General features: G+C 49.7%; 1 protein-coding gene across 2 annotated transcripts in view; it reads left to right on the top strand.

Annotated features, from left to right (window-relative positions):
• Positions 1–5419: 5419 nt before the first annotated feature.
• Positions 5420–15139, top strand: part of IFT43 (intraflagellar transport 43) — a 45616-nt gene continuing 35896 nt past the window's right edge. The window contains exons 1-3 of one of the 2 annotated variants that reach the window (XM_086463285.1): positions 5420–5473; positions 6075–6164; positions 12160–12189. In XM_086463285.1, coding sequence (XP_086319411.1) covers positions 5420–5473; positions 6075–6164; positions 12160–12189 — 174 coding nt within the window. The remainder of the gene's footprint in view (positions 5474–6074; positions 6165–12159; positions 12190–15139) is intronic. The other variant, XM_086463284.1, reaches the window with a different exon arrangement.

Genomic DNA, 15139 nt, shown 5'->3' with positions numbered 1-15139 from the left:
ATTAAAAGCGGCTAAAAATACCCCGAATACTTTCCTGATGCAGTTTCTTTCCGAGGGAGGGAGGGAGGGGCTGGGCGAGGGGCTGCGGCAGCCCCGGCGGGGCCCAGGCCGGCTGCGGGGCTGGCGAGGCCGCGGGAAGGTGGCGGGCAGGCGGGGTGACGCCCTGAGGCCCTGAAGGCAGGTGGCCACTGGGGAGCAGAGGGGTCCCCCGGCACGGCAGCCCTGGCTGAGGGGAAGGGGCTGCTTCGGGCACCAGCTGCCTTCGAAAGGGGCCAGGGCCACCCGCGGGAGACAAAACACCGGCCCCAGCTGGGGTTCAGACCCGTGACCTGGGCCCGTGCGGACTCCTCTCCTGGGGCACACCCTGACCACGGCCACCCGCCACACCAGCCTCCCTCCTCCCTGCCCCGGGCTGGGCCTGTGCCTGCTGCATTGAAGCCCCGGGGGGCTCCTGACCTCTGGAGCAAACCCGCTTGTCTTGCCCTCATTTGGACCCTACCCCAGCTATGCAGGGACTCCCCACCCCACCACCCAGCCCTTCTCCTGGGGGCCCGCAGAGAAGGGGCCAAACTCCCATGAGCTGTTGAGATACCTGGAGTCTGGGGTGGGATGGCGGCTCCATGCCTTCCCAACCCAGATGCAGCAGGGACGGCTGCTGGAGGGCTGTGGGCGAGCTGGGCAGAGCTCTCTGCGGCAGCAGCTGCTGGGGTCTTCGTGCTCTGGGGCTGGGAGAACACTGCCAGCTCAGAGGCCAGTGGCTCACCCGAAGACACTGAGCGTGGAAGAGGTTCAGAGGAAATCCATGGGGCAGCTGGGGGTGCTGGATGCCTGGTGAGCCGGTTCTCTGTGGGGACCAGAGGGTGAGCTGCTCGCAGTTTGTGTGTGCTTTTCCTGGGGAAGAGGAATTTGAGTTCCTTGATGGAGCAGACAAAGGTGTAACGAGATCTAATTGGCTCTAAGGTGACATCAGGCAAATCACAACTTGGAGTAAGGTGCAGCTTACAGCTGCTGTTAACTACTGGTGGAGTATTTTGATGTAGATTGGGATGGATGTTTCTAGAGCTCCCCAGGCACTTCTGAAACGAATTCTGGATGCTTTCCCGCTCTGGACCTCCTCTACCCCGCATTGGGTTGGAAGTCACACTCAATGCAGTAGAACTGATTGCTTTGGACTTCAGTGGTCCATTTGCTGCAGTGCCGCATGGCGAGTTATTAAGATGGAGATAAGTACAGGAATTATAAGAGATTACTAAAGGAGCTCCCCAACGGCTGGTCCCAGGCCCAGATTTCATTCATGATCTTGGCGCACCAAAATGGATGTGCTGATGAAATTGGCTGCTTGTCCAAAGTTGGGAGGCATTGTCAATACAGGACTGGGGTATCCTGTAGGAGGGGGTAGGTAATTTTGATGGCTGAGACAGCAGAAATGGGATGAAATGCAGTAGTACAAAGTGTAAGGTTATGTTGTTAATGGCCGAGAGCAGACTCTTCTGTTGTGAGCTGACAGTGGGGACTTACCGCTTGGAGGTAATAGCAGAGAAGGAGGATGTAGGTGTGGTGCCAGTTACAGTACCGGCCACTCAGGTTCTGCTCTGGGTGTTGCTCTCTCTGGGCTGAGAAGAGGTGGGGAAACTCCGTGGCCCGACGTGCGCTGGAACTGCTGGTGGTGGCTGTGAGTGGCGGTCGCTCGCAGGCCGCACATCCTGGACGTGCTGGAGCCCAGCTGGGCTGAGGGGGAGCCCAACAGGGCTACTGAATGTGCGAGTATTGCAGGAAGTATTTCACCCTTGGCAACGCTGACTGGGGTTTGACAGTCTGAGCTGGGGCTGATGTAACCCAAACAGCGTCAGTTCTCATGGAGATCAAGTCAGGCAAATGCGTGGCCCTTTTCTGCCTGTCAAAGCCCCTTCCACCTTCCAGAGGGAGGAACCTTTTGTTGAAACTTTTGCAATTGTTAGGAGGTTTTGTCTTGGAACCTGCACAAATAACAGAATACTTGCAGTTGTTTCCCTACTCCAAAAACCCTTAGAGATGGGGTAAATTCTTTGAGGTGCATGAATTAAAAAAAACAATGCAGAAAAATCAAACTGAGGTGCTTGGAGCTGCCAGCGTGCTGCTAGAATGGAGCAGACTACGGCAGCAGTCTTCGCCAACTGCTTCGCTTCCCAGTGGAAGCGTAATGTTTTCAGTGACTTGGCCCACGTCGAAATCGGGAGCCTGGCTGGCTGCCTGACGCGAGGACTGGGTGAGGAAGAAAGGCACAGCGCTGTGTCACTGGTTGCTACTGGAATTGCCCTGCATCCCATAAATCCTACTGCTGCCAGGGAGCTGCTTAACAAAACCTTTGGCCACTCTGAATAAGGTGGTCATTGTTCTCTCCCACAGAGAGCTGCCGTGTGGGCTTCCCACCATAGCTGTAGCTGTATGTGTGTGTGCCCTCGCTCTAGAGGTGGTCTAGGACCAGAAGCATGTGGGAGTGCTCAAGTGTGATTGCTTTCCCAGACTCTCCCAGCTTTCTCTCGGGTAGAAGCAGGACCAGACACAAGCTCTATTCACAGGTCCAGTCGAGGAGTAATCAACAGCAAACAGCACTGGTGGGGGACTGTTAGTCCTATTCTGCCTGATCGGGTTTGGGTTGAAACCAGATGGAGAGAGTCCATGCCTAGGTGTGAGAACTTGTCCGTGAAAGGAATGCTTGCGTGGTTCTTACTTGCTGTTCAGATGAGAGGGGGTGGTGGCAGTGTGATTTATAGTGAGGACAGAACTGAACAAGTACGACAGACCGAGAGCTGAGGGTACACCTGAAACCGTACGCTGGGAAAGAGAAACCCTGGCACCGGGACCTGAACTGGACAGGAAGCAGGCACAGAAAACGGCTTTAGACAGCCACAGCAGCACCGGACGTGTGTCCTGTTAACTGTCCCCTTCTCGGTTGAGCGGGGCTGCTCTAGGCCCGGGATCAGTGCTGCCTGCAGTGTCACCAGTAGGGCAGAGGAGAATTAGGCTGTTCAGAAAAGGTGAACCCCCATGTTTAAAACAAGCGAGATCCACTTTAGCCACACCGATGAATGAAACGATGGATGAAAACTCTTTCTCCCCTGTTGCCCTCCCCAAGGAGGCAAAAATGTGTCAAGGTGGGTGACAAACCCCATTCCAAAGAGGGAAGGAGTCCATGGGGACTCAAGGCAGGACTGATTTTAGGGTTCATTCTTTTTGCACATCTGCTGCCTCATCGAGAATCTCTGAAGTCAGAAGTCGAAGTTCTGAGGCAAGGCTTGATTCCCCAAGTGCTTAAATTTTTTTATTTCCCGCACGTGGACTCCACCCTCCTTCAATCGGCCTGAGAGTCCTGTCACTGAGGTGGGCAGTGAGCAGCACAGCCTGTCTTGGGGGGAGTGGGGGTGTGCTGCTGGGGTGGTGTCTGGGATGGGCGCCCGGGGGAATCGTGAGGCTTGGGGGGTCAGTTCCAGACGAGCGAACACATGGGTCCTGCTGCTTCGTGATCTGTTGGCAACGCGCTCCTCCCCGAGGATGCCCTCCTGCTTTAGCAGACGTTGCTCTGCACGCCATCATGCTCCTCTTTGGATGCTCTTTTTCTGACCAAGAAGGTCAGCTGTAAGTGTTCGCTTGCACTTGGACATCCTGCAGTAGCTACTGCAACCTGGGGGCTACAGTCCCCTCCGTCTCCTGGTATCTGCGTAGCTGCAGTGTTGCAGCAGCTCTGCGGAGGAGTGGGTGGGAATTGGGAAATGCAGGGCCATATTCCCCTGGCCCTGGGGTGAAGCATGGGCCTAGGTGAAAACTGCCCTTACTGCCTCATGAATACTTGAATCTGTAATTAAAAGAGAAGAACAAAGTATCTGGAAGATCATAAATTCATAGAGCCTAACCAGCCTGGCTTCAAAAAAGGAAAATCACGTCTCACATTGAATTCCTTGAACATGTCAAGGTTTGTAAAGGGAGATAATATCTTTTATTAGACCAATTGATACAGCTGGAAAAAACAGACAAGCTTTCAGGCACAGAAACACTTCTTGTATGTTTTTTTCCAGCTATATCTGTTGGTCTAATAAAAAGTTATTACCTCTGCCCACAAACCTTATTTCACTTAATCCTTAGATCATCACAGTCACAGCGCAACTACTTGAAAATGTCAGTAAGGAATGGAAAAAAGGAGAATTATTTGACCCAATTTATTTAGACTTCTTAAAGTTCTTCAGCCAGACCATGAGCTTCTACTAAAGCTAAGCAGGTACGGAGTGAGATCTGGTGCCTTTAGTAAAAGGTGGTCCTGGAAGGCTTAAAACTTCAGGGTTACATAGTCAGTTTTCATCATGGCAAAGTGTTAACGGTATAGTTTGTGGTGTGGTAGAGTTCTTGATTGTAGCAGCAGAATAAATGGATGACAAGTATTTAGACTAATGAGGATGGGTGAGGATTGTGAGGAATGTCAGAGGTGACAGAAAAATACAGGCACATAGACAAAGCACTGGAGAATATAATGTTTATTTAACATGTGGAGGTAAAAAACAGACCTATGTACAATTAATCTATACATCTGTCCAGCCAAGAAAGGGACCAGGGGTTGTTTGATGCAGCTCAGTGGCAACCTCTGCACAACTCACGCCTCAGAGGCAGCGTGTAACGGTCATGGCAGTTGTATTTAATCCTTGGGACTGCCTCCACCAGGCACCCTGGGGACCGGCCGCTCTGGCCGGAGAGCAGTGTTAGAGAGCTAGAGAGAGTCGGGAAGAGCATCAGAAGTGATCGGGAGACTTGGCAAAACCCGCTATGAGGAGACAGATCTCCAGGGCCGGGATTGTCTGCCTTAGTGGGAAAATCTCTACAGTAAAGAGCTGGAGAAGGCGGAGTGGCAGGCTCCTTTCAACCTGCCCCTACCGCACGCGAAATGAAAAACCGATAAAAGAGTACTTACATGACGTGTTGTAGCACCGCTGCCACCGTTAGTCAGGCCAAGGTTTTAAGACTGCTAACGGGGCTGGGTATTTACACGGCTACCCAGGAGCACCCAGCACTGAAGTTCGTCGCCGAGTTTGGCAGAACACCCAGCCTGCATCGAGCCAGCCGTTGCGAGGCCTGCGGCCTGCCGGCTGCTCCCGGGCCGGGCCCCCGGCGGCGGGGCGGCCCCGGCGGGGCTGCCAGGGGAAGGGGCCGGGCAGGGCAGACGCCGGGCGCGTAGGGGCCGCGGGGTCGCCGGAGGGGCAGGCCGGGCTCCGCGGGACCGGCACTCGGGGCGGACGCAGCGACAAGCGGGACGGACTCGGCGCAGGCCAGGTCCGCGGCGCGGCGGGGGTCGGCGGCGCGGCCGCCGCGGGCGGGGGGCGGCGGGCGGCGGGTGCCGGGCCCGCGGGGGCGGGCTGTCTGCCGGAAGCACCGGCGGCGGCGGCGGCGGCGGCGGATGGAGGCCGAGCCGGAGCGAGCGGAGGCGCCGCGGCGCGGGGGCGTCGCCGGGGTGAGCGGGCCTGGGGCGGCGGAGAGGCCGCCCTGCCGCCCACGGGGCGAGCTGGCCGTTCACGGGCGCGGGGCGGGAGCGGCCGCGTCGGGGCCGGGGCCGGGGCCGGGGCCGGGGCCGGGGCCGGGGCCGGAGCCGGAGCCGGAGCCGGAGCCGGGGCGGGCCCCCGCCTCTCTGAGCAGGGGCTCCGGGGCCTTCGGCCGCTGTCCCTTCGCGGGCGAGCGGGAGGAGCGCGGCCGGGGGAGCCTTGGGGCTGGGCTCGAGGGCGGCGGCGGCAGCGGGGAGATGGCGTCGCCCGTCCCCCGGGAGGCCTGCTCGGGCCCTCCGTGGGTACCGCCGCGGGGTTGGGCTCCTGTGAGGCGCTGTGCAACGGGAAGGGCTGAGGAGCCCGCGGGTGGGAGCCCGCACCGGCGGCGGGCTGGGGGGCGGCTGCAGGGTTAACGCCCGCAGCTGGTGGTGCTTTTGCTCTGCTTAGGGGACGTGTCGCCGCAGGGCACGGGTAACCGCGGAGCTGTTGCTTATGTTTTGCCCCCTGCTCTGAAGCAGCTTTTGTCAGTAACCGTGTGCCCTCCGCTCCTTCACGTTTCCCCCTGCACTACAGGTCCTAAAGATGGGCCGTCGAGCCCGCCAGGACTTCTTCCCAGCCGAAAGTCTCAGCAGGAAGAATTCCCTGTCTGCTTCTCTTGGAGAGGTGGGTGTCCTGTCAGGAGAACCTGTCTGTAATCCTGCTGGTGTCTCCAGTGGAGGGTTCTTCGTTTCTTCTGAGAGTCCTTCCAGCATGGTGTGCTCTGTCCTTTGAAGTTTGTCCTTAGAGTTGGGACCCACGTGACTGCCCTGTCCCTTTTCTGGTGTTGACCTCTGCATGATGTGTAGTTTTCACATGAGGTCATGCCTGGGCCTATGGTTTGTCACGTGTGAGGTATGGAGAGTAGCATCAAATGGGACTTGGGCCCTCTCCCTTCTGTACTTGCATATCCTCAATGGAAATTAAAATACGAGCAGGCACATCATTTTGTGACCAGTTTTGCCAACATCTATGATAGCAAGACAGAGTACAGGTAAATGGATGCCTTACTTTTGCACTTGCTTTTGCTAGAGCCAGAGTACGGTATCGGAGATGGTCAGTATCAAGTTTTTAGAGTGACAATCTTTTTCCTTTCCTCCATGCACAGGCTGCAAAGGTCATGCTAGGAGCCAGCTTTGTCTTGTGGGTAGCAATATGCAAACTCAGTTCCAGCTTGGCTTTGGAGAAAAAGTTTTGTTCAGGGTTTGTTCTGTCAGTACATCTTCAAAAAGCAGAAGACGGGCTGGAACCACTCTTTCATAGGAGAGTGAGGCAACGTCCTCTAATACCCAGAAAGATTAAATCTGAACCCTTTCAATTCACTTTCTTGCTTAGCACTGCAGAATGCTCCAATTCTACCTGGAAGTTTGCTCTCAGATGTTAGCATGGCTTCTCCACAGGCATCTCCTGCTGGAAGGAGCACCTGTCAAGAAATGACATACAGATTTTGCTCTCTGACACCTTCACGTGGACAAAAGCATCATCAGACTTCTACCTTATTGACAGTGGTACTTGTTTAAATGAGGTGATACTTAGCTTTTTGCAATGCCAGTCGTGGTCTCCAGCATACCATATTCTTGGCTTCTTTAAATTGCAAACCCACTTTGCCCTGTCATCTTCCCTGGCACCAACTGTGCTTCAAGCTATTGTACTTGGAGCCATGGGACCTTCTGTCTTGGGAGTGGCTACTCCCTGATCCTCTGTGCCGTGACAAAACTCTGCTGTTAGTGGTTGTGTCCCAGCCATCTGTGCCAAAATGGTTTTGTGGGGGATATTTCCTTGGAGTCCCTGCAATACTGTTGAAAATACACTGTCATGGCTTAACTTACAGTAACACCTCATAGAATAGCCTTTTTTTTTTTTTGGAGAAAGTATGCCCTTTCCTTTGACAGGCGTAACAAAGAATCATCTCCCACCTATGCGTTCTCCCCTCCCCAGGTATGCCCCCAAGCTCTATGAAAACAGTATGGTATCTTAGTATCTTTTCAGTGCCTTGCCCGTAGTAAGTTCCTCAACTACAGCGGTGTATCTGCCCAAATCTCTGTTGGATAATTCCCATTCCTATGTGGAAGTTCAGGAGGGATTCTGTGAGGGAGTTTGCAGAGGGCGTAGTTTAAGAAATTGCAATAACCAGAAATAATCAAAATGCCTCATAGGTAAAGAAAATCTTAAAGAAACCAGCTGGTGGTTTAAGTGGGTGTAATTGTTGGTTAGCATCCAGATTAGGGTGGCTTGCTGTCATGTTGTCTAACTGGAACTGGCCATCCTAGTTCATGGACTGATTCCCTGGTTAGAAAGACCAGGGCGTGATGTAGGGGTACAGCTGCCTGACTGTAACTTACTGCAGTTGTACTTCGTGTGTCTCGCATTGTAGCCGTTAAAATAGCTGGGAAGAGATCATAAAGTTTCCAGTCCTTGGGCACCCGTGGAGAGGACTAAGAAATAGTTACAGTCTTCTCTGAAAGCAGCGAGCTTTTCAGCAGCAGAAGGGTGAGGCCTTCCACGCCTTACAAGATTCAAATATGTTATTACTGGATCTTAACCACCAGGAAGAAACGTTTGTGTCAATAGTCTCCCTTCAGACAGTTCTTTGTTGCTAAATGTTGCTATTAACTGAAAACCTTGGAGCTACTGGAGAAGAGGCAAAATCCACTATAAATAAGCCTCAGCCTTTTCCTTTGTTCCAGAATTGGAGAGCTCTTATATGTGATTGTATTTGATACCAAAGCGAGCATTTGATAGAACTAACACTGTTTTTTCCTTCACCCTAGATTGGCAATCACCTATGACTTTTCTTGCCTTCAAGCTTGGCCTTGGCTTGCCTCCAAGTGTTGGGGTCAGCTGTTACAATCAATGTCTCATTCAGCCACCTAGTCATCTTGAAACCTTTTTAAGGAACCTTCCCAAAAGAAATACAAAATTAAAAAAAAAACCAAAAAAACAGACAGTACTTTTTTCTGGAACTGGGAGTAGTGGAGGAGGCCCCATGTAAACAGTTTCATCATAGGAGGTTTTATTGCTGCTTTTGAAGACAAAGGCGTTTGTCTTAAACCTTTGCCATATTCACACCGTCATGTGCAGTTTCACGTTCAGGATGGTGAGTCTGCTTTCAGCAGTTCCTCAGAGTTTTAAAACTTTTTTAGGATTCACCTTGACTTTTTTTTTTTTTTTTTTTTTTTTTAAATTCCATGTCAATCCACCCGGTTTCCACCCAGCTCAAGTGTCTGGTATAAACATACCATTTGTACTATTGTTCTGGTCTTTTTGTGACACTGAGAACCATCCAGGAAGTGTTTTCCAGTCAGAGCAGCTTGCTTGAGGGAAGCAAAAAGTGCCTGTCTATCCATGTTTCAACATTTAGGCTTGTTACAAGAAAATCCACAAGGGGTGAACAACTCATTTAACATAATTAAAAAGATCTTTGTTTTGAAGTCAATCGGCAAATCATCTGACTTGGAGCGTAGATCTTAGCACATTACTGCTGCTCTCTCCTTGACCTGGACTCTGTCTTCCAAAGAGACTCCAGACAATGGTACATCTCCTCAGCTGTGTGTCTGCTCTCACAAATGTGTTGTTAAAACCTCGTACCCTAGGGCACAACTGCAATCTCTTGTGCCTTATAGCCTAACACACTGCCCCCAAGCTCTATGAAAACAGTATGGTATCTTAGTATCTTTTCAGTGCCTTGCCCATAGTAAGTTCCTCAACTACAGCGGTGTATCTGTAATTCCTCTGCCCAAATCTCTGTTGGATAATTCCCATTCCTATGTGGAAGTTCCGTTACCTTCAAATTTAGACCTCCGTCTCCTCAAGGGGCTCACTAAGGGTCGCAAAGCTCACGCTCTGCCATCTGACATGTAGAGCATTCCTGCCTTTTCAGAAGTACAAGTACTAACAACACTGCAGCTATGTATTACTTCATGAGGCAAGAAGGAACATGATTATTTACTGTAATTGGTGCAGTCAGCATCCTCCTGCAGCAGTGGCTGTGCGTGTTGCTGGCCTTTAGAGCTCCTTGGCAGATCGGCAGGCACTTCTTGGGCACCCAGGGGAATATGCTGTAAATGGGAATTCCTAGAGATAAATCTGCTTGCTGCATGCCAGAGCTCCACGTTTCAAACATTCATTTTCAGAGGGCTGATGTATCCATTTTTCCGTTGGGAGAGAGGCCTTTCCAAGCCCCTGGCTTGATGTGTTACTTTTTACTCATCTTGATGCTATTTCTGACAATGGGACAAACTCAAGCTGGTCATGTTATTTGTATAATGGGAGGGGCAGATCGTATAATGAGATCTGTTGAAGATCTTTGCTGTCCCATCCTACCAGGACTTCTGTACGCTTTTATAGAATAAAAGTAAACCTTTTTCCTGGCTTTCCATCACTGCATCCAGCAGCCTGAATGCTGGCTTGATGACATCCACCAAAAGAAGCTGTTTGGCCAGGTTTGGAGCTCTTGAGAAGATTGATTTGGAAAGCTGACGGGAAAAGCCTTTTTTAAAAATATATCAGCAATTTTTTCTTTTTCTGTGTCTCCTCTCAGCAAGAGTGAACTATTTACTGTTCCCTAAGAAATCAGTATGCAAAAATATCGTAATGTTATCCTGCTTCCACAGTCTGTTTTCTCTTCATCCTACAGTGACAGGATTCCCTTGGGACCACGTTCAAGACTTCCCTGGTTTCTAGCTTTCACAATCTCAATGTGATGTTGTTGGTGTCTCTCTGGCAGCGCTTTGTGGAGACTGCTTTAATAGACAATATGTCAGCCTAAAGGATGAGGCCTCTCCAGGCTATGTTGAAAATATCTCCACACAGGTAGGAGAAGATCACTTTATAATAGGGTTTGCCCAAAAATCATCCAAGTTCCCTGCTGGTTCTCTTCCCCACATTTCACCAAAACCTGGGGAAAGGCTCTGCTTTCACTTCTGAAAGTATGTTCTTCTCTTGCAGTCCTACCTGGTATTTGTAAGCTTGTCTATATAGTTTTGGTCCTTGGGTGACAATTAAAAAGTGAGTATTTCTATGCTGTAAAAAATACCTTATTCAGGATAGGTTCATGTAGACAGACAAAAGCTTGGGCCACCTCCACCCCATATTGGAACGATGTTCTCACAGGTGAATTTTGCAAAGCAGCTATTTGGACTTCCACCACCCAGCTTACAAACATTCCTGGCAGGGATTCTTTAGGCTGACATCCAGGCATTGTTTAAATAGGACTTGGTTATCTAACGCAAGTGAATAAACAACTGCAAATCAATTGCTGAGGGTGAAATCCACGTGGAAGGTTGATCAAAGAACTGGTTATTTAAATGCTTTTCCAACATGTGTTGTCCAGCTGGATTTCCTTCCGTGCTACTGTGAGTCCTGTACCACTTGGGCTCCACACATCCAGAGAAGCTTAGGTCGTGTTGGACCCTGCAGAAGCCTTTCTGCTGTCGGGTGTGAGAACAAGTAGGTCCCTGGCCTTCGGATACATGCTTCCAACAGATTTTACCAGCTGGGCAAATCTGTTTTCATTTACGCTGATCACTGATATGGACACTTCTGTGCTGCAGCTGCCCTAACCTGCATGTAGCTTCCCTCTGCTCCTGTCATGGTCAGACCATAAGACCAGATGATAGCACAGACACTAAGTGAGCTCAGATGCCAAACCACTTTAATCATGAAATTTATGAGTCACATGGCTTCCCTGTTCCACAGGAGAGATGATGCAGTCTAGAAGAAATGCCAGGTGGGTTAGTGTAGTGTTTCCAGCCATCCTGTGCATACGCCTGATGCAGGGTCATGGGATCCCCTAGATTGTCTCCCTGAGTGATTCTGAGTGCTGTCATTTCTAGGATAGCATAGAGATTACCGGGTTCTCCTTCTTGCATTTGGTGCCTGACAACTGGTTGTTGCCACTGCTCGTGCTGGCAGTCTGCTCACCAGAAAGGTTCTCGACCAGTTTGCAGCTTTCACAGTGATTAACAGGCTGCTTTCCTTGAGTTACTTGTCTACCCCATAACCAAGCTACTCCCTTACACTGTAGGTTAGCTAAAGTTCATTTACTAAAGCTAGCACTGTTGTCAGCTAGGCCTATCTTATGCTGACTGCTATGGCTCCTGCTCCCAGTGGAGGATCTGAGGTTGCCTTGAGAAACAGTAGCTCCTGAAAAAAGGGCTGCAGCCTGCTACAGTGTATAACCCCTAGTGTGACCGATCCAGCATCATTTCTGGTCTCTGGCATGGTTGCAGAGGCTATCCATGCAAATCTTTCTAGTATCCTACACACCTGAATAATTTGGGTTTTCTCATGCTGTAGGGAGAATGACCTAAGTCTGTTCTATTCTTGCTGTCATTTGTAGTTTTTTTCCTTTAGTGTGCTTTTCAAGGTCTGATTGCTGGTAGACTTTCCTGCCATTGCAGACAGACCTGCTTTGTAGTATCACAGTTGGTATATGCATAAATGACTGTGGATAAAAATCTTACAATGGTGGAATCAACTTTGCACTTTGTTCAGGTGAATAAGGATGTAAAGCATGTGCTGCAGGACAGCTGTTCATGTCAGTCTTCAAGCTATGTTGTACAGGCTTCCATACTTCTTCCTTTTAACTTCTTTCTCTCTTTTTCCCTCCTGGTCCTCCTAGGATGAAGACCCTGAGGAAGAGGTTGACCGTGTAAGACTGGAGGCTTTCTAGGTAGATGGTGGCTTCTCCGAAGGGGACTAGTAGGACTAATCTATTCATGTGTCTGGAGGCTACCTTAAGAGGGTACTCTTGTATTGGAGAATAAGACAAAGTTTGCCTCAGATGCAGTGCCTTTCCTGCATCCTCTGTTCTTACTGCTGACAGATTTTTTTATTATCTTTGTAACAGATGCTCTTATCAGCTGCTGCATCTTGTTCTGAGGTCACAGATGTATATGTGGACATTGGAAAGATACTCTATTTTCATTTAAAAGTCAGGGCAGCAATTAGCTGGTAGAGTACACAACCTGACTGAGCCTAGATTTGCTGTCTAGTATAGTTAGCTTGCTCCCATAACATGAAAACTTGTCCTCAGGGATTAAGAAGTCTTGCTGGTGCCCCAAAGGAGAAGGCCAGCCAGTAGTAACAAGGATGCGTGCCTTTGTATTTTCTACAAGACTTTCCTTTTTATTGCACTAGTGCTGGAATGCTAATATCTGTGGTCAATAGGATGGAGTAGTGCTTCTTACCAGGCTCCTGTTATACAGAGAAGAGGAATACACACGCACTTTCTCATCAAGCTAAAATACATCTCAGCATTCATTTTGCCTTAGAAGCCTTAGAAGCCGGAGTGGTGCTGTTCAGAACAACCTGAGAACTAGTGCCTGTTTCTGTTAAAGTCTGTGGGCTAACTGTCTTGCAGTTAGCACTCATCCCAACCACAGAATTGGTGTTGCCCAATTTTTCCTGGGTGGAGTTGCTCTCTGTGTATGTTAGACAATTAAACCATCCTCTCCCGTACTCTTAATTCCTTCTGCTGAAGCGCTAGCCCAGCAGTGGTAGCACAGTAGATTAATTTGTGAAATTTAAAGCCCAAAAAAGAAACCCGTATTACCCATCTCATTAACTCTGGCCTCAGAAGGGTATGCTCATCACAAGGTGTCAAGACTACTCCAACTAGCTCAGTTTTCTCTTGGTAATGCTAGAGATGATATTGTAGGAAAGATCCACTGGGTTTATTCGTCAGTGATGGATGGTTCAGGACTATGCCCAGAGCACTTTTCCATTTACCAGGCAAAAAGACGTCCCACTGATGGGTATAGTTTTGGGGACTTGTTACCCAATAGAAATTTTTCCTGATAATTGATCTAAACTGCCCCCCACCCCCCTCTCTCCTGGAACCAGTCCTGGCAGTCATTTCACTGGAACTAATTCCACCTCCATACAGTGCCCTGAATGATTGATTCCCAAGGTCTGCTGTACTGAGTGGTGGCTGGTCACATGCCACAGGCGCCTTCTTGCTCCTGGCTGCTAAATTTCATTAAAATAACTAAACTGATGTGACTCTTCCACATGAGCAATTGTTGCTTCAGGGATGTTATGCAATGGTGCCTGGCAAGGAGATTTTCCTTAGTATGATGTGATCCCTGCTTTGAAACCCCTCTTGTTTGTATAATTCCTGCTCCTTTTATTCAGGCTTGTGCTCTTAGGCATCACAGTCGCACTTTATAGTATTTTTCCATTTGTAAATGCCTGTGAAGGGTAACAAAATGGTTAACCGAGCATTGAGAAATCTAACTGATCAGTAAGCTGCTTGTAACTTATTACTATATGCTTACAAACTTCTGTTAATTGTATCATAAGTCTCTTCCAAACCAATTATTAGTGGAACTTTATATTATAAAAGTGTGATCCAAAACTTGTTGCAGTATATCCCTCCCTTAGTTATGGCCTCGCCAAGCTGAAATACTTGGCTTCTTGAATCATTTGTCCGAAGTTGGCCCCTTCATCCCCCTGATGCCTCATGTAACCCTTCTTTGAACTCCCTTTGGGCTGTGCTGAGTGTTACAATCTGAACTCTTCCTGGATTTGGTCCCTTTCCTCTTGCTGCGCTGAAGATACTTTGTGGCTGCCCGAATGCGAGCAAAACCAGCCCCATCTGGGCTGTCGATGTGAACGGACCTGCTAAAGTCCTGCCCTCCTGCCATCTGCCTGCTCTGAGACTTGTTTTGCATCCCCTGGCAAACCACTCGTCTTGGATCTGAATTTCTGCCAGTTGAATCACTCATTTGGCTGCACCTTCCAAGGCTGCCTGGGACATTTAGCCAAAGGCTGTAAGGCTGATCAATGGTATAATAAAGGGTGTATCCTAATATCTCAGTTAATTTGTGGAGGCAGAATAGGCAGGAGGAGTATGAACGTGGTTGTGAGCCAAGATTTTGCTGGGTTTTCTTCCTGGCTTTGCCACAGGTTTGCTTTGGGGCCTTGGAGTAGTCCCTCCTCTAGTTTGCTTTGGTCCCTGTCTGAAAGCAGGGCTAGAGCTTTATGCAGGAGAACTGTGGGGATTCCCTAAACACAGATTGACAGGGGGTTGCCTCATCCTCATAGCAAAATCCACAGCCTGTAATTAGGTGCTTGTGTAGTATGTAGACAGTCTCAGGATGGGCCTGTGGATCTATTAAGGTGGTAAAGAGTGGCTGGGGACTGCAGTGTGTCTGAAACCCAGTCCTTCTGTGGAGTTCTGGTCCTATTCTGAGGCCACTGAGAGCCCATGTCATCCCTGCAGTAGCCTTCTGTGTTTTGTAGCCTGCAGCAGTGGAGCAGGGCTTTTCCTTGCCTTTGGGGACCTCCAGGGATGGAGGTGACCATTTTGATGTTGAAGCCACGTGCTTTATACAGAAACTCTAAATTAAACCCACCATTTCCTTTCCAAGCTGGAAGATACTGATTTTATTGTCCTCTTCCTCCTCCTGAAAGATGTATCAAGTAAAGTTTCCCACCTTCCTAGAGAATATTATCTGTAATGACAAAGCTGTGAGCTATTCTGGGTCTGGGAAGGCTCTCAGTCCTTTCTCCTGAAGCCACTCTGCTTTGCAAATGGAACTGAAAGAATTTTTGGTCTGCAGGGAAGGACTTCCTAACTGAAGGCAACAACATTTGAG

This window comes from Leptosomus discolor, chromosome 3 (genome assembly GCF_034619465.1).
Source record: "Leptosomus discolor isolate bLepDis1 chromosome 3, bLepDis1.hap2, whole genome shotgun sequence".
NCBI lineage: Eukaryota > Metazoa > Chordata > Aves > Leptosomiformes > Leptosomidae > Leptosomus > Leptosomus discolor.
The sequence above is the reverse complement of the archived record's forward strand: the minus strand, read 5'-3'. Positions and strand labels throughout refer to the sequence as shown.